The sequence below is a fragment of the Corvus brachyrhynchos genome, unplaced genomic scaffold (assembly GCF_000691975.1).
Source record: "Corvus brachyrhynchos isolate BGI_N302 unplaced genomic scaffold, ASM69197v1 scaffold218, whole genome shotgun sequence".
In the NCBI taxonomy this organism is placed as follows: Eukaryota; Metazoa; Chordata; class Aves; order Passeriformes; family Corvidae; genus Corvus; species Corvus brachyrhynchos.
In genome coordinates, this window is record NW_008239321.1 from 652,180 (window position 1) to 674,877 (window position 22,698).

The 22,698-nt window shown below is 39.8% G+C and overlaps 1 protein-coding gene across 5 annotated transcripts in view; it reads left to right on the top strand.

Annotated features, from left to right (window-relative positions):
- The window catches only part of CEP112 (centrosomal protein 112), a 158,394-nt gene that overhangs the window by 44,098 nt on the left and 91,598 nt on the right, over positions 1-22,698 (top strand). For all 5 annotated transcript variants that reach the window (XM_017740772.1, XM_017740768.1, XM_017740770.1 and 2 more), the window contains 2 exons: positions 11,212-11,347; positions 14,511-14,618. In XM_017740772.1, the coding sequence (XP_017596261.1) occupies positions 11,212-11,347; positions 14,511-14,618 (244 nt within the window). The remainder of the gene's footprint in view (positions 1-11,211; positions 11,348-14,510; positions 14,619-22,698) is intronic.

Here is a 22,698-nt window from a genome sequence, read left to right on the forward strand (position 1 = left end):
TAGGGAAATATTCTCCATTTTATTGAAGATTACACAACACCACAACCACGATACCAGCTCAGTTTAGAGGTGGTTTGGTTTTGCCACTTCCATTCTGGAGTTATCAGAGAATTCCAGAATGGTTTGGGTTGGAAGGGCTCTTACACTCATCCCATCCCACCCCCTGCCATGGGCAGGGACACCTTCCACTATCCCAGGTTTCTCCAAGCCCTGTCCAGCCTGGCCTTGGGCACTTCCAGGGACAGGGAATAGCACCTTTGTGGCTGCATAGACATATAAAGTTGGTCGATCTCGAAACTGAGAGATTTTGGACTAAATTATAAACATACTGAATAGTTTGAGGCTGTGATCATCTGTCACCTTCATGGAAGTGCAGACTACATTGGTTTCTTCAGGATAACAGTTGTGACAGTTCTCATGTACTGGGGATTATTATGGGATCTGATTTAATGCTTTTTGCTTTGCTTGCCTCATGCACAAATAACATTTTCATGTGCTCCTGAAATACAGATTTCCTGAGTTCTTGTTCTTTAGTTCTGTAGTGTGGTTGAAGGAAACAAATTTTAAGAGGTCACATTAGGAGAAAAATGAAATGAAATGAAATGAAACGAAATGAAATGAAATGAAACGAAACTCCCCCTGTACAGAAGCTGTAGTTAAACACTGCAGTGTCAAGGGATGCCTGCACATCTCCTCTCCAGTGCTCCACAGCCTTCTCCCTCTCACTCTTTGCCTCTTTTTTTTTCAAGTCTGTCTATGGAGCCAAATCTCAGCACTTCGTAAGTGGGGATGATACAGAGCAAATGCTGAGCAGCTGCTTTATTCTGAGTCACTTAATAAAATTATTTGTTTACATAAGGAGTTACCAACACGTCTTTTTTTCCATGGCTTCTCTACCCCTTGTCTGAACTTGTTTAAAATTCTTCTGGGGAAGAAAGAGGGGCTAAACTCCTAAACTTTCTAGAAACCAGCAAAGCAACTTCTGTCTATTAGCAGATTTTCACAATAGTTTCGCAGTAGTTTCTAAAGCACTCGCAGACAGCTCTCACAGTATTCTGGGATTTGGTTTAGGTGGCAGACCAAATCTTCCCAACCATGAGATGGTGTGAAGGGGGCGCCTGCAGGTGTTCAGTAAAACACAGAAATGAAAACGATTTGCTTTTCTTTTCTCATATATCCTTGTGTACATACACGTGGTTTCTGACATGGGAGTCAAGGAGAAGAAGTTGATTTCTTGTTGGAGGTGGTGCCATGGAGTTGCCTCACTGTAGACTTAAAAAACCTTTTTCCACTGCTTTTCGTCATTCCAGTGTGAGAGCAATGCTCTCTGCTTCCCTGTGCTGGGCTGCTATTTGTAGGGATTTTGTCAGGTGTTCAGCAGTACTAACTTACATTTTAAATTTCAATTTTTGTGTACAGCACAGTTATTTCTGCTACAAGGTTTTGCCTCACAGAAAATACCTGATAAAAATGTGTTTGCACTCGTATTTCCTAAATCAAGGTGGAAGAAATGCTCTTTAGGGAAGGAAATGCTTTTTTATTGGTACCAGTTACTCTTCTTGAAACCTCAGTCATTTCTTTATTCAAAAGGCTTCACTTGTCATCTCCTGGACTGGTTTGCTTGTCATTTGGTTGTTCTGGGTCATTCCTTACCTGACATTGATCCAGATCCATGGAGTTGGAGCTATTCTCAGGCTTCCCTTGTGGTATCAAACTCGGTATTGATACCTGTAAAGCCTTCAGAGCATGGCTTTGATATCACCCTTGCTAAAAGCAGAATTTAAAATGAAATTAGAACTGTTGTGGAGCCTCAGGCTGGGTCCCTGGCACAGGGAATTCCTGGACAGCAGCGACACTGGAGATCAGTAAATTCCCTTTTTCTCTTGATTTTATTTCCACAAGGCCCCTGTCTGCTCTGGGCTCTGGTGCAGTGGGATGATCTGAGTTTATGAGATCCTGTTTTCATGCTGCCCTGAGTATTTTATTAAGGTTTTGCTGTTGTTCTGAGTCTGCCTGGGTGCCTCCAGCAGCTGCTCCTTCTGCCTGGGGTTTCCCAGTTCACCTGCTCTGGTGAAATGGTGACAAGACAAAAATGGGCACAGGGTGAACTGGTCCTTTGCAGAATCTTTTCCTACAGCTGCGGCTGAGTAATGACTCATTTTTCATTGTATGGTTCCCTTTGACACACAAAGAGAAGACTTGGGTTCGTTTGATTTGAAAAGCTCTTCTTGCTTTGTTCAAAAGTACCCAAAAATGCATCAAACTTCAGCACAGGAAGTTTTATGTAAGGATCTTCTAGTCTTTAGGATTGCTTGTATCTTGCAAAATTCCCATGATGTTTATTTAACTTTTCTTCTCTCTGTAATACCACAAAAGGAACAGTGTAAAAGAAGTGAGGGGACATAGATTTGAGAGGAATAAATGGTGAACAATCTGCTGCTGACCCAATAAAAAGGGAATCAGATGAAGGCAAGGAAAAATAAACATGTGAAGAGAGCTGGCAGAAGGAGGTAGAATAAATAGCAGTGGAAATAATTAAATTTGTTTGCAATTTACATTTGCATAATTGTTAGACCCCAACATTTTGAAAAGAAGTGAAATTTGGGCTTTTCAAAATATACAGAAGTTGTATTTTGAAAAAAAGCTGTGATTTACAGTGGATCTTGAGAATTTGATTCTACCAAGCCCTTTGAGAACTTTATATTTAAACAGCTGCTCCTTCAAATCCTCTTGTATGGGCTTCTTGAAGTGGTGCGCGTCAGAAATGCCACTGCACACAGCAAAACACAATAGCCTGAGAATCATCAATGCAATAATAAATAAATAAAGGGAGTGATAGCTTTAACCACAAGTTAATTTTTTAGTCCTTTTTTCCTTTCTTGCTCCTCTAAGTTGAATCCAGATTCTGAGTAATTGCTTGTTGTTGTTGTTAATTTTTTTAGGGTAATTGCTTAAGTGTAGCTGTTTTCCTGCAGTTAATTCCATTTTTCCTTGAAAATGAAGTATTTGTGTGTGGAGAGAATTCTTGTCAGAATGGAAAAGCTATTACTATTTAAAGCTGTAAATAATTAAAGGAATATGAGCAGGCATTGTCTTTAATTCCTAGTGTTGCAATAAAAGAACATTGTTAAGAGTTTATACCCATGTTCATTGTGTTCATCATTATCTTTTATTAAAATGTTCAGGGTTGTCTTGGTACAGCAGTTGCAATATGATGAAAAAAGCCAAGTCCGTGATTTAAAAACAGTGGTAATGTGATGTGGCTGAGGAGTTGGGATATAGTTTTACTCCTTAAAACAGGGCCGTGTGTGTTTTTTTGGTAGGGTGGGTTTTGGTTTGGTTTTTGGGTTTTTTTTCTCCTCTAAGAATCAGTGGAAAACCAAGCAGCTGTTCTCCGCTTGGTGCTGTGCTTGAGCATCTGAAACCTTTTAGAGCAAACCCAGTCAAAGTTTCCAGCATATTGTAAACATTCCCTAACCCTTGCTCTAGGGGCCACAACGTGGAGCATGAACAGAGGGCTCAAAAATGTGGTAGCTTTGTTTAATAGTCTCACTTAAAAGCAAAAATAAAGTGTTCTATTAACTATTTACAGCCTTTCATTTTCTTTCCCCCGCGTTTCTCTGGAGACCTACTGGCAATAATGAAATATGTATTGAAAGGAAAGCTCCAGTTGTACAAAAAAAAATCTAACAGTTGATTTTTAATCCTTGGCTCTGGGACTGTTATGTCCCTCAAGAGATGGTTATAGAGATATCACATGACATCTTTTTAGTGATAACAGCTATGAAAATGGTTTGATATGACACACAGCTTATGAAATGGGAAGTATTGCCTTGTGAGGTGAAGAGCATTGTTCTATCATGCTATAGCACTTAACTCATTGCTGTAAATTGCTGTTCTATTAATTAATGTAGTTAAGGGTTATAACAGTTGCATTGACTAAATGTGTATACAATTAATCACCACTAATGTCAGAATTGTTCCCTTGTTATTCCAAAAGGCTTCCCTCTCACATCAGTGTATTTTTCAGATTTGGTGGGCTATATTTCAAGATTATACAATGCCCAAAACATTGATGAAATGAGAAAAGCTTTTAGTTGGCTAAAGAAAGTCTTACAGATGATTGAATTCAATTACTGATTGTTAAAAAGCATGAAATGTTTCAGGCTGTCACCTCCTTTGGATCACTTAGAAACCATCTCCAAAGTAGTACAAGGAAAAACTGTGTTCCTTGTTGTTGCTTGATGATTCTGATCACTTGACTTCAGTTACATTTGATAATCTTAATTTTGCTTTTACTTTTTATGTACTTTGTACAACTTTCCTTCAGCTTCAGCAGCAATACAACCAACCTTCACTGAGGAGTTGAAGTTAGTAACTCAAACAGTACTTTTAAGGAAAATTGTGACAATCCATGTCCTCTTGGAAAGAAGAAACCGATGAGCCAAGTAGACACTCATGGTTCCCCAGAATTAATTATCTTTATTATCTACTACAACATGAATATTATTACTGTGAATCCTGAACTATACAAATATTTTAACCATAAAAACAGTTACCTTAAGTCAGTAGAATGACAGGATGAATTCTGTGCCCTTGTACCTCCTTAACAGTCTTAATCCTGGCAGTTCCTCCTTGGCATCTTTGGTTTGCCAACCACTGTTGGCTCTGTCACTCTTCACACACCATGGACTGTGCTTTGTTAGTGTTAAGTGATTCTCCTTGCCTGGCTCTGTCCTGTGCCTGGTGATTTCTCATATAGTTTGTCCTCCAGATGGTTTATTTTATTCGCTCCCCAGCTCTCAGTGCCACAGCCCTGTTCTCTGATCTCCATCTTTGCCTTCTTTGCACCTCTTCTCTGGGTATCTCATGAATCTGTTTGCTGTCTGTGCTGACTTTCTGGTCCACCTTTTAATTACAGACTTGTCTCCCTTTTTCTAAGCCATTATCTACACCTGTCTCTCTAATTCTCCCCTCCGTGTTGTCCTTGGTGAGGTTTAGCCGTGGTCTCAGCATGGGAAAGCCGTGACTATTAATCTCTGTTCTAATCCTCCTCCCTTGATAGCTGAGCCTCCGTGGTCTTTATATATGTGGTGCATCTAAATCTTGGAGACAGTTTCTGCAGGCTGGAGCAAAATTACAACGTTTTCCCTTCCAGCCACATTTACAGCACTTGCCCAGCCTTTTAACCCACATCACATTCATCATTTGGCAGTTGCTGTTTTATTCTGTTTGCATAGCACCTAGCACAACAGTGCCCTGTCATTATTGTAATGAGAAATAGTTATAATAATAATTAGTGTGTTTAACCGATGTCTACTTAATTTGCAAGCCGTTAATTTTGAATGTAATGCATTATTCTTATTTCAGTGTGATACTACACATGTGGAGTATTATTTACTCTAAATTCATTAACGGCTTTAAGGAGTGGTTTAGTTTGTTAATGTTATCTCATGATTTATTTAAAACATAAGTATAAATTTTAAAACAATAATTGTATTGTAAATATCTTCCCTTGTTGGAGCTTACTTGAAGGAATGCAGCCCAGCTTTTTGATGTTAACATCTCAAATTATGCAAACTGTGAACAATTTATAAGTGGATTTGTGCTTTTTCTCATAAAGACAAGCTCATCTTACTATTAAAATTGGGGAACGCTTTGTATTTATTTCTTGGCTCTATATTTTTGGCTTTATTTCTTCGAAATGATGAAGCAAGTTAGAATGCTTTCTAACAACTCCGAAATATTACAGTGCCCAGGGACAGGATAGGGATGATGTTTTGACGGCAATAAATATTTCAGCTTCACATTTCAGTCTTTCTTCTTCGCTCCTTTGATCTGGCTTTGGTTTAGTTATCATTCCGCTTGAATGACTTCACACTGTCTTTCTTCCTCTCCACACCAGAAAGAAGAAGTGTTCTGCACATATTCCATATGTTTGGGGCTGGCATGGTAGGAAAGCCCTCGTTGTTCCTGGTTGTTTGTGGGAATCACAGCCCGTGCGGAAGGATGCTCCAAGCACAGATGAGATGGATGCAGTTAGGCCCAAAGCTGCTACTGGGCTGTCACTGTGTGTTAAAAACAGGAGAGCAGGAAAAGCAAAATTGATTTTTGTGTATATCACAGACATGGCATTACTGCTGAAGCATTCTTCTGTAACAATTAGCTAACCCATTAACCCCTTTTTTTACAGATACGTGGTACTTTAGGCCTGAATACATTATTTATGTCGTGGAATATCTGCATTCTAGAATGTTGCAGGGAGTAGTTTTTAATGGTCGTGGCACTAAAAAGTGGTAGCATGGGTCTTGCATTTGGCTGTAAATTTAATTAATTAATTAAACTGCTGCGATTTTGTGGAGTCCTGATGGTACCAGGGCACCTCCATGTGAGGGACTCTGGGATCAGGAGCAGGATTGTGGGTCTGCTTAAATTTCCCTTTATAAAGTCAAATGTATGTGTCTATACATTGGATAGGTCCTCTTATCTGTAGACACTGAAGATACTACGGTGAAATTCCTGAATTTTGGTTTGCATGGGAAATTTGGGTATGTTTTGATGCAGGTTGTGTTTTCAGCTACACAGTTCACTGTGTATTATGTAAGAAGTTGTGCTCTCCTTTGGAAATGTGTTTATATAGGGGTTTTTAAGGTATTTTTGAATCTAAATGAATTATATAAATGGTGATTACTGATTTTGTTTCAACACGTTAGTGAGAGTCAATTTTTTATTTCTTGTGTCATTAAATAAAAAGGAAGGCTGTGTAGATACAGCAATATCCTTCTTCAGCTGCCTTCCAGCAAGTGAATAGTTTGCAGTTTGGTGGATAGCAAAGCAATTTTCCCTCATAAGTAGTAATATTTGGGGGAGGAAGGAATGGGCAAAGACTTGTGTGAGTACAGCAAATCTGAATACATAGCATGAGAGTATGTGTAATGCGGGATCTCTGGGGAATGGCAGGACAGCCTGGCCTTTCCCAGCAGGATCTCAGCATCATCAGTGGGGCTGGAGGCTCAGCCATGACTCTGCTTTTCCCATACCTCAGCGTTCTCTTAGTCATATGATTTAGTTTTGAGTAGCCCTGTGAGAAGCAGGGAGTTGGACTCAGCGATCCTTATGGGTCCCTTCCAGCTCGAGACATTCTAGGATTCTGAGATTCATGTTTATCTACAGGCATAAACCTGGAGTTGTAACAACCTGGGAGAGTTAGACAAGGGATGGAGCCTCTCCCTCTTGTGGAGTCCATCAGAATCTAAGTCTCAGAAGCTTATTCAGTAGCAAAATACATCCTTACAGAACTTCCTTGCTCTGCTTCAGTTCTCCAGTACAGTTGGGATTCAATGGGCTGTGCTGCCAGCAGGTTTTGAAAATCTGGAGAAGAATTTGCCTATTTGTGAATTAAGGCCTGGTATAATTTTATAGGAAAACATGAGGAGTTTATTATTATTTTCCATGTCACTGAAAAGCTCTCTAAACTACACACAGGGAGCTTGGGTGTCGATTTGCTCCTGGGATGTGAAACTGTCCCTGTGCAGCCATGCAGGTCCACGTTGAGTTCAGTGTGTGCTGGCACTTCTTGTCTAAAGGGTTTCAATTTGTTGATGAGGCTGAGACCCAGCCAGGTGCATCTCCTGCTCCTTGTGCTGTTGGTGAGCCCTTGCAGTTCTTCAGGGAATGGTGGGAACCCTGCAGGAACGTGTTGGTTCATCCAACATTTGTTGGGACATCCCAAGTTTAATTAACCTCTCCTGTTAACCTCTGCATTGCCCCGTGTTTCGTTAACGTGACTTGCAGTGCTGTGAAGTCTCACTGTGTTTAGTTGTTACCTCTTGGAAGCCATTTTACAGAGCAAGACAAATATTTATGATTAAGCACGAAGAGGAAGCATGTAAGTTGTTTGTATTTCCCATTTATCAGTGCACTTCAGGGTGCTGATTTCTGAAATTGAAATTCTGGACTTCACAGTCAACTTTCCCTGAGATGGTTTGTGCCATGTAAGATTACTAATTCTGTTGCCTTGTCCTTTATACACTGAAACAAAAGGAATTTGCTGCTTTTTAAACTGGGGGCAAAGAGTAAATTCACCCTGTTTTTATATTCAAGCCGGCTCAGCTTTAGGGGATTTAAGTGATGTAATTGTATTGTATTGGGCCCCACAACTAGTCCAACTGAAAAAAATAATCTTCAAAGTGAATATTTTAGCGCTTCATGCAAGGCACATTGCTCAGTGTCTTGGGAAAAAAAGTGAAGCTTTTCTTATATTTGTGAACCGAGGGCCATTGTTGTACAGGTTTTCTAAGCTTCTGTACAAATCTGAACTGCACAAAAAATAGAGAGTGCTGGCACCCACATCCTTAAAAATGAAGGTTTTTTCCTGCTTATAATGAGATGTTGCATTTATTCATGGGATTAAGTCCTTAAAAGAAAGGAAGGTGCATAAAACCACATTCCTAAAAGTCTACATCATAATGTTTCAAACTAAAAATATCTTCTGAAGGAAGAAGATGCATAAATTTGGAGCCTTGCTAAGAGCACGAGGACTGATATCTTGTCCTTTTATGTTTAGATTTTTGTGTTTCCATCTGACTGGACCAAAGCTGTTGTCCCGGTGTCTCGTGACACTTGGGAGTGTGGATGTGTTTGAACAAGCTTCGATTTTTTGGTTTTGTTTCCAGTGTGGAGTGGAATTGTTAGATGTGTTTTGCAGGGAGAGAGATTTGTTATCCAGTGCCCATTGCTGAATTATGGATCTTTGGGAGGAGAAGTGGAGGTTTTCCCCTCTCCATGGTCTCTCCAAGGTAACAGATGTGGATGGAGCTCTTGCATATTCTTCTTTCTGAGGTAGATTTTGTTGTTGGAGAGGGGAGTGATGTAATTCTGTGTCAAGCAGCTGTTAAATTAAAAATACCTGTATTCAGCAGCTCCCTGAAACGTGGGATTTGGGGGATAACTGAGCCAAACAGCAGGAGCTGATGGATAACTGACCCATCAGCTCCTGTCACTTTGAGCTCTGGGGGTGCCACTGATGTGCCTGTTCTGAGGAAGGGTGGAGGAGTTTTGTGTTGGGGTCCCTCCCCCGCTGTGTAGCCCTGGGAGAGGCATTTCTGAAACAGCTAGCAAGAATCTGTCCATATATATTTCCTTTTCCACGGGACTCCCCGTTTGATATATGCGTGTTACAGTATCCCCGCTGTAACAGTTTTGTACTTGCAATTTAGATATTTTAGGTCCTCTGCAGAAGAAATGGAAATCCTAAATGGTATTTTGCCACTTAAATTTAGATGGGGAAAAAAAATGTCGATTTTGGTAGTGATGTTTTTTTGCTGTGTAATTTTTATTGTCTCATAAATGAGTGGGGAACGTGGTAGCAGAGATTAACACAGATGTGCTTCACCCCCAAATGAGTGTAGGAAATGGAATCGATGAGGCTGTAGAAGTAAAGAATGTCTGCAGGGGTGATGGATGCTCTTCAGCAAATTTGAAGATAATTTACACAGGTCTTCTAAGAACACAAACCCAAAACCCCAAAACAATCATTATCAAAGCTGTGATACAGGATTTTGTTCTGTTTTCCTCCAGTTTCTGCTGGGTAAGAAAGGTATTTTCCTTTTTCTGTAAGGAAAAGAGCCATCTCCCTATTCTCAATTATTCCATCAACTGTGAATGTGGCACCAAAATAAAATCTACTTATTTTAAAATACGCATCATGAAAAAAAACCTCTAAAAGTAAACAGCAATATACTGACTCAGGGCTTGTGGCATTTCTTTGATCTCTTTGCTATTGGAATTACCCTGCTCTCCTCCACTGCAAACAGCCACTTTGTGAAGATGTAGGATTATGTTCTTTGTCCCATTGTCACAGTCTGGTCTGAAAACCACAGAAGAGGATGTGAATACTGTAACTTTGGGCTTGGCAGCTTCCTGACCTTTCTGAAAGGCTTGCTCAGTGCTGCAGCAGCTCCTCCAGTGCTGGCAAGGTGACAGACAAGATGAATTAACCGGGCTTTTCCATCTCTTATGTGTCAGATTCTTTGTTTTATATGGAAATAATTTCTGTCAAAATGGGAAATTTATCATGAGGTACTTCCTCTGCCTGGAAAATGAAAATGTCAGCCCCAGGTCTGTTTGAATGTGTCTTCTGTTACAAGCTGTGGGTGGAGCCAGCTTTGTCCCTCGATGCCACCATCGTGTTCTCCAGTGTCTTAACACAAAGTCAGGCAACCCCTCTGACCTGTGGGAGTAGAAACGTGTCACAAAAGGTTAATAATGCTAAGTTAATAACAAAATCAGCAACAAGTTAATAAAAGTTAGTAATATTTGAAGAATCACATCCAAATTTCTGAAATATTTGTAAGTTACCTGAATTTTGGTCTGTGTTGCGTCAATATGGTGAATGTCTCTATCTTTTCATGTGTCTGTATATATGTGAATGTGCATCAAATATTACAGAAGCATTAGTATTGATATACCATCAAGTCTGAAGAAACCCAGCCTGATGTGTATAGATGTATCAGGTTTCATATGTCAAATAGTGTAGGCTGTTCATATGAAATATCTTTGCAGAGAGATTTAACATCTGTCATTACTGTAAAGGCTGAATAGACATCACAGCATTACGGGTTTCTAATAGATTAAGAAGGAACCACGTGTCACGCATTACCCCTCTTTGCATTTTGATATATGACAAGCAGGGAATAATCCTGCACCTTGTCTCAGCAAAGGGGGCGCTGGGATAATTTTTTTGTTTGGATTTTTTTTAAATCTCAAAAGGCAATCATGCTAAAAAGAGTTTGTTTAAGTGTTGGGGGGTGTTCAATCTAATTTAATGAAATCTAGTTTATTGTTAATTATTATTGTTATTATTGTTAAATTTATTAATTAGATCTCATTTAAAGATGAGCTTAATAAAGGAGGTCCTACAGTGGGTAGTGAGCCATTGAAGTGAACACAGACTTTGAAGGTGGAGGTTTTGTTGTGAGCTGTGGACGCTGTGTTTGGGTGTGCGAAATTCAATCAGAGAAAGCGAAAATAACTCCGGCCTTCCATCGCCTTCTTCAAAGCCTGCAAAGGGAAGTTGGGCAGAAGCTGGGACAGGAAATTGAAATCTGAATACTATTTTAAACTGATCGGGTTAAAGGCCTCTCTTTTACACCAGCACACTTGTTCTTTTATTTGATACTTGAACTCTGAAAATTTTCTGTGACTTTCTAGGGAGAAGGAGGAGCAGCTGAGGCGGGTGACGGAGGTACAGAGGCTGCAGGCCCAGCAGGCAGGCGCTGCCCTGGAGGAGTTTAAGCGGCAGGTGGAGCTGAACTCAGAGAAAGACTCTGCTGAAATGAAACAGCGGGTGAGGAGGTCACAATGCCAGCCTTTCTGAAACTCTGGCACAGTGGGATAGCGGATTCTGATCTTATAATGCCAGAAACATGCTCCACTTGAGAGTGCTACATCAAAATCTTTCACAATGTAGTGTCTTTGCAGCAAGTCAGAAAGGGATGGTGGCGGGTGTTTCATCTTTCTAACAAAGCCAGAATTGTCATTGTTATAAAGATATCCGCAGTTATGATACTGATTAGGGATTTTTCAGGAGTGAGAGTATAAAGTGTTAGTTTATACACCCTATGGAACAACGCTTGTCATTTTCCACTTAAATGTGTGTCTCTTCCTACTCTTTTCCGGGCGACTCTGTCTTCCATTAATGAGCTCCTATAATCAGTTTGAGCCCAAACAGAGGCAGAGCCGTGGTGGCTGCTGGCAGTCATGTGCAGAGGATGGCAAAATGCATTTTTCTGTCCCTGAAAATCAGGGATTTTAGTGGCTTTTTTTTTTTTTTAAAAAAAAAAAAATTAAACTGTTCTCCTGGGACTTTACAAAAGCAGCCCAAGGAGTGAAATGAGGAACAAGCAACAGGTGATCAAAAAGAAGGCGAGAGAAGGGATATTTCCGTAACTCCCTCGTGTGGTTGAGCTCTCCAGACGGAACTCCAGCTTGTAATTCTGGATTACAAGTCCCAGCCTCACCTGCCGTGACCAAACCTTGCTGCTGACAGGAGGGTGCTGCAGGCTGGGACTGGAATGGATGGCTGAGGATGCTGCCTTAGGATTGAGGAAATTCCCTTTTTGTTGTTCTCAAAGTTTCTGGGAAATCTTCACTGCTGATATTTTAAAGACCCATGCAGACAGCAAATAATAGAATTTGGAAATTTAAAAAAAGGCAAGAACAAACTTATAAAAGTAAGATGTTTTCAGCAAACCAGACCCACGAGGGCAATACAACAAATCCTGCAGTTTTAATCTGACATTTTCTGTACTGTGTGTCCCTCCTGCAATTTCTTCATGATGACTTAAAATAATATGCTAGTTCTGCTCCAAAAGGGATATTGTCTAATTCTAGAAAGGCTAATAATAGTTTCATTCACATAAAAAACCTTCAGCAAAGAAAACCAGTCCAAAACATAAGAAAGTGCAAAAGAATTAGGAAAACATAGTCAACCGTAATTTTAAAATGACAATGAATTTCTTTCAGAATGGTGCTGCATTCTGGGAAATTTTGAAAATAAATTTTGCTGTACTCTGTCTCTACTTGGGTGCTAAAATCTAGAAATATTAAATGATATTGTACAATTGAGTGGTTCTATTCTACAGGAACCAAGGTCCAAGGAAATACATCAAAGGAACACTGGTGAACCCTTCTCTTCATAGCTTTGGATTTTCTCATTCCTCTGCATCCACATACTCTTAGATAAATCCCCCAGTACATTGGAACATACTGGAAAATTCCATGTTTTGTGGTGAGGTGGGATGTATTACTTACAAAACAACAGCTGCAGTAGCCATAGCAACGCTGTCCTTTTATCTGCATTAGAAATACTGGGCTTTAAACCCATTTTTGGTGTGAGATAAAGTTAATTATGGAGATGAGTAGGATGGGGTCATTTTCAGTTGTTGCAATCAGTATTTGATTCATTAGTTTGGCTCTATGATAATATCATTTTTTTTGCCATCTGCTTCCTATTTTGTCAAGCTTGTTGTTATTAAGAGTCACCTGATGCCCACTGGCGGGTGGGTGGCATGTGTTTAACTGCAAGATCTGCATTTTTTCCAGTAGTAAGTAAAAAATAGAGAAACAATACATAGACTATGTCATTTTAGGTCTGGGGCTTCCTGGGTTGGGCAAATAATGATCAAGAACCTTTGTTGCAGTTGCTGGAAATAGATGAATGTGACCAAACCAGTAAACTGCAGAAGCGAGTAGATTTAAAGCATCTTTACATATGTTTTTACTGTTTCACTTTTTAGAACGTTTTCATTCTCTTAAAAAAACTCCTTTAGTGCAGTAACAAGATCTGTTATTTTCTGGGTTTTATTGACCTGAGTAAAACACGGCCATGGACATGCAATTTGAGTAAGTTTGGAGCCGGAAGAAAATTATTCATAAAACATTGATTGCAGTCCCTTTTCTTAATGGCAGATAGTAGCAGTGAGGTTCAGGAACTGCTTCCTCACTATTCTCTTTTTCCACTTTCTATTTGGCCAACTGCTCCTGCTCCAGTCCCTTCCTTTCTTGCTGGAGTACTCTGCAATAAAATGCCTTTCCCACTCTGAGTGCTGCCTTTTCTCCTCCTTCCTGGCTGGGGAGTGATGTCCAGGCCAATTGGCACAGACATCTGTTGAACACTGAGCACTCCCTTAGGCCAAGCAGGATTTTGGCTTGTGGTTCAGGAATTCATGGGTTTCTTCTTTTTGTGTAGCAAATGGGCTTGTGGCAGCACTGGTCCTCCAGACCCCTCCACCTCTTTTCTCTTTTTAGGGACACAGTTTATTCACTGCTTATATTGGGATCTAGATCTAAAAGTCATTGATGAGTGTGCACTGCAGCAGAGTTACACATATATACATATATTCCCTTGGAAACACGCCTGATGTGCGGCTAACAGTTGTGCTTTTGATACAAAAGCCTTTGTTAATTGAGTTGTGAAATTGCTTCCTTGATGCTGCATGCTGGAATCTGTGGGACTCATTATTCATAGGCGATGACTATCTTCAGAGGACTTAACTGGCAGCCAAATAATTCTCTTTTAAGTTATTTTAAGTTATTTTCTGATTTAATGTAAACTTGCTTTAAATGTGTAGTTTATGCTCTGACTCGCACATCATTTCCCTTGAATTTCCACAGGCAGAAATTTTTAAGTGAAATATATTTGAGTCTTAAATATGTCTAGAGAAAATATTCACTTAATTTTGATGGGATATTCACCACAGTTGAGTGAAAAACTTAGCCAATCCATTGTAATTAGGGAGTGGCATAACAGTGATCACTATGTCCTTGACTAATAATCCTGTAGTGACTGAATATTCATTTTCACCACATACAAATGGTGTTGTTATCATTCTCAACAAGTGATATTTGCCTCTTTGATGGTTTACAAACAACTGTAGAAATGTCAGAACATTTCAAGCTATGCCTTTTTTTAAAAAAAAATTAAATATTCCCTTTCTTTTCCCATGTAGATGGCACAGGTTGAAGCAGATCTAAAGAGATCAAAATTGCTCCGGGAAAAGCAAGCCCAAGAATTCTCCTGGCAGTTGGATGAGATCAAGAAAAGATATGAACAACAGGTCAGTTGCTTTGCTCCTCCAGGTGGAGGGGAGGAGGGACACCCCTTCCTGCAGCTGTAGGTCACTATGTGCTGCTGTCCTTCCTATAAAAACACAATTTATAGATATGCAGAGTTTTGTGATGGGGATGGAGGGGGAGGAACCTACACAGAAAATACTTTGTGTTTCCTCTTCACAATCCCTTGTACCTCCAACTCTTTCAAATTGTTTCCTGGGCTTACAGGTGGCAACACCTATTTTTGTAATCACCAGGTTAAATTATTTAATGCATTATCTGTTTTCCTTCTTGTCAAGAAGCAGCGGTTTGTTCTTTTTATCATTTTTGACATGGGGAGTGTTCGTACCAATGCTTGTTTTGGCCCACTGACCGTGATTTTCTTCTTTGTAATGTAATTTCAGGGTTGGGAAATATTCAGGGAACATTTGGGTGGAGACAAGAAAGTTTTTTTCAGTAGTGCTGTGAAGTGTAAAGGGGGAAAAAGTAGAAGTAGAGAAATTACTGCGTGATACAGGCTTGGGAGCTGAGGAGCTGCACCACCAAACACTGGTGCGAGGTGGTACTTGGTCATGAAATTAAACTGACCTTTGCTGGTAACACCTGCTGAAGGATTGAAAGGGGTTTTTTTTAGTACTTTATAGGAATGAGGTGGTTAATCCATAAAAGTTCTCTCTTATCGCTGTTCTTGTGTGGATCTAAGCTTGCATTTCCACCAGAGAAATGTGGTTTCATTTCTGTTTATCTTCTGTGCTGTGAGAGGATGAAACGCCGCGATTGGCTTTGGAGCCAGGCCTGCTCTGGTCCATCTGGAAGGGGCTTTTTCAGGGAATTAAGGAACAAGATCACTTTGATAGGTGTTGAGAGACACTCTGGTCTGTGCTGGGGAGGAACAATGGTGTGTTTTGTGTATGGCTCTTGGAACAGAAGGGAATTTGTTGGGTCAGATCAAAGCATTTTCCCTGTCCTCACTCAGAACTGTCAACGTCACCACTTGGCGTTACCACCTGACAGAGGTGACGCGGTGGCCTCTGGAAGGGTGAGGGACATCTCACAAGTGTTCAGCTTAACTGGATGATGTTACTTATGATGATTCCTGTGTTTAGTGATTCCGAAATAGTCAGAGATACTGGGGATTTGTGCAGTAAGGGTGAGGAAGTTTGATGTGTCAAGGACATGCCGAAAGGAGGGCAGTGGGAAGTATCAGGGTCAGTTGGGCATCTGCCTTAAGCTGGAATTTTTAATTTAATCATATTTTCACATCATTTTAGTGATATAGTTGCCTCATGGTTTTTTTTACAGGTCTCATAATTTTTAGTGCATCTTTAAAGTCCAAAGTAAGCATTTATTCACAGATTTTGTTCCCACGTTTAGGAGCATGATCTATAGAGATAAATGCTAATCTGCAGTGTATCAGGAGTTACAACATTCCTGTTCTTACCTACAAATGGTAATTTTCCTTTAATAACCATGGTAAGATCCACCAAGCCATAGATAAAATTTTCTGCCAAGTACTTAGCTGATTTTGCACACTAAAAGCAAATGATAATGTCCATATTGTCATGGTTTGGTTTTATGTGTCTTCTTATATTCAGACCTTCTGCAGGCTGTGTCAAAAAAACCCACAAATCAAGAAATTAATACGAGAGTTAAAAAATTTTGGTGACTCTATTCTGTAACAATGTTGTGGTAAACATCAGTGAAAGCATTTTTCATGGAGATGTTTACCGCTTCCCATTTATTTTATTTAGGATAGCTGCTTTTACTGTAAGAAAGAACAGCTAAGCTTTATGAAACATCACTGGAACCCAAGGGTTTCAGCCCTAAACAGCTAAACAATGAGAGCCTCAGAAGAATTTTCAGTGGAATCCTGTTTATGCCCTTTTTAAAAATTTATTTCTCTTTGTACTTTGTACATCTGGAATGTTCTTTGAAGGTTGGTGAGTATGAAAAATATGTGCCTCTTCCTGCAGATTGCAGTGGGTTATCACGGGGAATGACGTTCTTTTGGAAGGCCCTTTCTGCAGCACGAAGCCCCTCCAGCCCCACCATGGAGCAGGATGAGCTCAGTTCTTCCACTCTTAAAATTTCCTTTCAGTACTTCCAACTTCTGTTTCTCTGCACTGCTCTCTATTTATGCTTCAGAACTTCTAAGCCATTTTTAAAGCAGAATTTTCCTTGCCTTGTTTTACTGCATATTTTTTTGGTTGTTACTTGGCGAGGAGCAGGCTGATTTAAACTGTTTAAATAGAGCAGTGAATCAGAAGTGGGGGTACATTTTGACAGGCCTCCAGCAGACTTCCAGCTGGAAATAGAGACCCAACCAAAAATGTAGAGATTTTAGCTACCTGAGAAATGTAGTGATTGCTTTGAGATGTTCTTCTTCAAGTGTCTGAATTTAATTGTCAAATGGAATTTAGACACAAAGGGAAGGGAAGTTGCCCTACAGATGTGTTTTTTGTTGGGTGTCATGGTGAGTGGGAAGGGTAGCACTGATGGCACCCTAGACAATTCAGTTGCCCATGATTTTAATCAGATTGGTGATGAAGAACCAAATTAACTGATGTGTTATCCAGTTCTCCAATCTGCGAAACATTTCGGAAGTGTAGGCACTTGGAGAAGTGGTTTCACTTCTCTGCTTTATCTGAATGGTTGATGTCACAACACTCCTTGAATATTGATTTCAAAACAATTACTGGTGTGAATATGGACTGGTGGTTGTAGGGCTGAAAGATTGCTCTGCCTGCAGATTAGACCTACTGATATGTTACATATTGATATTTACCTGATATTTTTAACAACAAATAACCTGATACTTGGTATTTATTCATCTTTGTCTTTTGCTTCAAAAAGAATTTGGACAAAACCATTGCAGTTAATACTTTGTCAACTTTTCAGATGCACTCAAATTCATTAAGAAAGTAAAAAGGAACTTTTGGATCTTGCAGTATTTGGTTTCAGCTGTCATGTGTCCCTCCTGGTTCCAGCTTCATCTGATTTGGTGCTACTTGCTTTTGAAGTATCCACTGAGAACACTCTTAGAGAGAAACTAGTGGCTTTTTTTTTTTCTTCTTTAAATATACTTTAGCTCAACTTTGTTCTACTCGCAGCTGTTAGATTTGAAAGTGTATTTTGAAGAAAAAAAATAACTCCAGCAGCACCACAGTTCCTATCTGCTGGGAGCAGCTGCTTTCGGCACTTCAAAGCCAGTGGACAGCACAGTGAAGGCCTCAGCCTTTCCTGCCTTTGAAATGGTTGCAGTATCTATAGTTGGGCTTTATGGCACTGTCAGCACAGGAAGAAAGATTGTTTGGTTTTTTGCACCCCCTCCCTTTTTTCTTTTTTTCATTTTTTCCCCCTACTTTCTAATTACATCCTCAGTTTAGCTCAAAATACCTGGGAAGTGTTTCTGAGGAGTTCGTCTTCTACGAGCCCAAATGTTCGAAAGAGCATGTGCCCAGGCTTTTCAGTAATGGATTGTAGTCAAATTTGACAGAAAACTTAAGGAATTTGCTGTTTTTTTCCTCATATCCATGTCAGTTGAGCATTTTCGGAGAGCATATATCTTGTGGGGGGTAGTGGTTCCATAGCAGAGGTGGGACAGGGCTTTATGCAGGGACATTTCCCAGCACACTCAAGTACATGCACACCTTTGTTTCAAGTAGATTGTAATAAATTGTCAAGAATGGAACATTTTCAGTGAACTTAATGTGATCCTAATGCTTAAATGACATTAGCTTGTCCTTTAAAAAGAACCCCAAACCATTAATAATCACTGTGATCACTGTTACACCCATTTTTTGCTGTAAACATTTGCTGAAGTGACTGAGTAAATATGAAATAGATGAGATACAAGATCAGTAAGAGAGCCAAAGCCTAGGAAATTTTATTTTCCTAGCAGGGAGAGAACACACGATAAACAGTTGATGAGTTATTGTGAGAGCAGGATGGTGTTACCTGATGAGTTATGGCCATACTCTCTGAGATTAGATGCCAACCTAAATATATAAATAATCTTTTTGGTTTGGTTCCTCTTTAACTGTGTTTATTCCCTTTGAAAATAATTATTCATGCTTCCATAGGAAAGTGGAAAGTTGTTATATGATAGCTGAAGAATCTCCCTGTATCTCAGGAAATCCTTTCTTGTGACATTTATTGTTGGGTTCTGACTTCTGTAAAAGTTATGAAGAAATTAGAGTTGTCATTTTGTCCTATCTATCCAAATAGGAAAGAAAGAGACACCTTCAGAAATATTTTCCTGGGTATTTAATGAGATCACTTTGAAATCATGCTAAAGACAAGTCAGTAGACAATGCCTTTAAGTTGGGAGCAAGACAAAGGTGTGGTTGAGCTTAAATACACCTTGTTTAATAAAAGGAGGTAAAGAAGTGCAAAATAGCTGGCTAAAAGTGAAAAAAGGATGTTTGTAATGTTACCTGCCAGCAGCAAGGACAGTATCTGAGGTGGTGTTGAGAAATTCTTCTTATTTTAGCAGTGTGCTGGAGCAGATGAAAGTGTTATTGAGAGGAGAGGAAGAATATTCTGTAGATCTTTTTATCTTTTATAACTTTCTAGTGAGGTTCATTTAAAGAAAAGAGTGAGGTTGTCTCAGGCAAAACATTAATTTAGTAATTAACACTAATAGAGATAACAAGCTCAACCACCAGCTCACTTTGTCCCCAGACCTTTGCTCCTTTAGGCGTTCCTGCCACTGCACTTCCATCCTAGCTTTCCTTCTGGCCTTGTTCTTGCTTTTCTGGTTTTTTTCTAGCTTTTCTTTTACCAATCCATTACCCACTCAAGTGAAGGAAACACTGGCATAGACCTGCTTGAAATCTGCTATTCCTTGGACAGACCAATGTCCCAAGCCTTTCTTAGCTGTGCATTAACATTATTTTCAGAGATCCACTATCCATTTTTAGTATGCTGGTTTAGTTATGAGAAGAGAGTCTTTGTGAAAAGCTTTGTTCCTCTCCTCTTTGTCTGTACTCTAAGATAATTGAAATACAGTCTGTTCTTGCAAGGAGGCCAAATGAGCACGTTAGTAGAAGCTCTAAATTTTTCATGTCATCAGCAACAAGCTGCATAAATTTCATTTAATAAATTAATCTAGGATGCATAAGCGTTTCCTTTGAACCCTCCTAACACACAGATGAATACCATTTGTGCAGAATATCTGAGGAATAGTTTCTTCAATCAACATCAACTTTTTACTTTATAGCTAAAACTCACAAGTGGGAAAAGGAGACGAATTTAACCTCCAAGTGAAGAGTGGGTGGAAATCTTCTCATGGTACCATTGCTGTTTACAGAATTGTTAACCAGACAGATGGGCATTTGCACGGTCTCCTTCAGGCATCTAACTTGTGTGTGATTCAGAGTTAAAAGCTTGAGCTCCCTGTGTAGTCGACAGAATTCACTTTGAGGGGAGGAGGGAGAGGGAGGCAATTGCAGGAACACAAATGGGTGCCTGCGGTAAACAGCGAGTCAGGTGAGTGGCTGGGAAGGCAGTTCTGTGTTCAAAGAAGGTCCTTGGATAAACTCTGAATCCATAAACAAAGACTATGTACAGTAAATTCTGCACCAGAGCCTGCTGCAGACCGGCATTTGCAGTGACTCGAGGTCCATTTGTTAAAAAGAAATATTTCTGTTTGCAGCCTGTGATGGGTTTAATGGTGCGGGTGGACTGGGGAGGGGAGGGACCTCCTGATGTTCATTGTGGGACCAAGTGGGATTTAATCACAAGGATGCAACTCCATTTCCAGTATGTTTTTACAACAAGGCTGGAGAGAGTTTTTTTGCAAGGGCATGTAGTGATAGGACAAGGAGGAAAGGCCTTAACCTGAAGGAGGGCAGGTTTAGATTAGATATTAGGAAGAAATTCTTTACCATAAGAGTGATGAGGCCCTGGCACAGGTTGCCCAGAGATGTTGTGGACTCCCCATCCCTGGAAGTGTCCAAGGCCAGGTTGGACAGGGCTGGGAGCACCCTGAGATAATGGAAGGTGTCCCTGCTCATGGCAGGGGGTGGAATGGCATGAGCTTTAAAGGTCCTTTCCAACCCCAACAATTCTGTAGTTCTGTGATTTAAAAACAAATTTACTCATGCCAGGAAGATTGGGAAGATGGAAGGATTGAGGTGGGGTTTGTGCTGCCCATACTTTAAAAGTATTAAAATTCTGAAAAGCTTTTATAAGTAAAAAGGTACAGATCAGGAATATAATTTTGTATAGTGAGAGTGAGACCATTCAGGTGCTTTGTTTTAGGGGAGGATAAATCAAACTGCAGTTTGGCTAAAGACCAGCTAGTTTCTTTTAGAGAATTTCTTGCAGTTCTTAGTTTGCAGTTGAAATAGATTTATTAGTGGTTGGTGAAAACCTGTAAGTATTGCAGAAAACACAGTCATGCCAATTAAATTACTGCAGCCTGCAATGAGATAGAAAGTCATGTACGTTATCCCACGTGTACTTGCTGCTTCAGTGGTAATGTGTGGTTCTGCCCAGATGTATTTTTCACTGCCCCATTTGCCCTTGGCTCATTACAGCCCTTATATCTTGGGAGACCTTAGTGTTTCAACTTACAGAAAAATCTCTCTCAAAAAAAGTGTAAATTAAAATCCATTTAATATACCTGCTGCGAAGGAGTCCTGGTAAAAGGGGTTCTGGTTTTCTCCCTTGCCTTGCAGTGAAGAGCCTGCTTTTCTGCCCAAAGTTATGCTAAACCAGACTCCAAGATGATTAATACTCACTCCTCCAGCCTGCTAGATCAGATTACGTTTAGCAGCAGTATTTGTGGAGATGGGTAATCCCCATATCCTCACAGAACATGCACGTTTATTTATAGGCTTAGGAGACAGAAAACACTCGATTTTGCTGGAGTTGTTATTTGGGGACAGATCATGTGCTGTGCCCTGCCTAGGCAGAGGCTGGGGCTGGTTTTGAGCAGGGTAATCATAAAAACACCTGATTTACAAATGCCTAAATGCTTTTAGGATAGAAATACTGAAAACAGACGTGCTGTAGGTGTGCTGCAGAGCGAGTTTAGCTCAGTTCTTTGCCATGACACGTGCAATGCATTGGTGGCTTCTCCAGCCCTCAGTTCAGTCATGCCAAAACAGTGTTTATAAAATCATCCTGCCTTGCAAAACCATATTTTATATAGGTGTTACTTAAAATATTTCTGGAATTGCGGACATAAATTTACATAAATTTTCATACTTTGGTGTCAAATATTTATTGTAGCAGTTACATTTTTCAAAGAGGTAGTGAGCTAACTAATTTCCTTTCCCTCCTTTGGGGACTCTAAAAAGAATTTCAAAGGCGTGCTTGTTCTTGAGAACAAGTTGAAATTGTTCTAAAATTGAAAAGCCTAAACTTAGCGTGTGATGTAAAAGCAAAAACTGGGTAGTAGAAGGCCTTGTCTAAATTAGGGGCTTTCAAAAGGTATTTGCTGGCGTTGATTATATTACAACTCTTTGGCTTCTGAAAATACCTCCTGCAATCAGCGGGCTGTTTCTTGTTGATCTTTGTTCTTCAGGCGTGCTAACAGCAGCAAGATTTCACCTTGGGTCTGTATTAGACTGTCTCTTGTTTTAGCAAGTTGTCCTAAAGCACCTCCCCATGTGAGTGCAGTTCCATCTGCCTGTGTTCATCAGCTGCGTTGTCACTGTCCTGGGCACGAACCACACTGCCAGATTTGTTTGGCACCCTTTGTGTGTGTGTGTGTGTGTGTGTGAGTGAATAACTAGAGACTGTCACAGTTCTTGCATTAATCTTTTTTAGCTCTTTGTTAAGAATTTCATTTTCTTCTTAAAATTCTTTTCTGCAAGAGTAAGGAAATTTAGATTTCGGTTAAAAGCTAAATTTAAAAGAAATAGTGTAATTAAAAGCTAAATTTAAAGTAAGTAGTGTAATTCTGATGTTGGCTTAGTAAATCACCTGTTGGCTGTTGCCTTGAACATTGTTCTATCACACTGTGTGGAAAGAATTAAAAAAATGAAGAATTCAACAAAGAAGAGATCATAATTTTTAAATATTTGTGTTACTTGATAACAGCAGTGGTAAGAAAGGCTCTCTCAGGTTAGACAG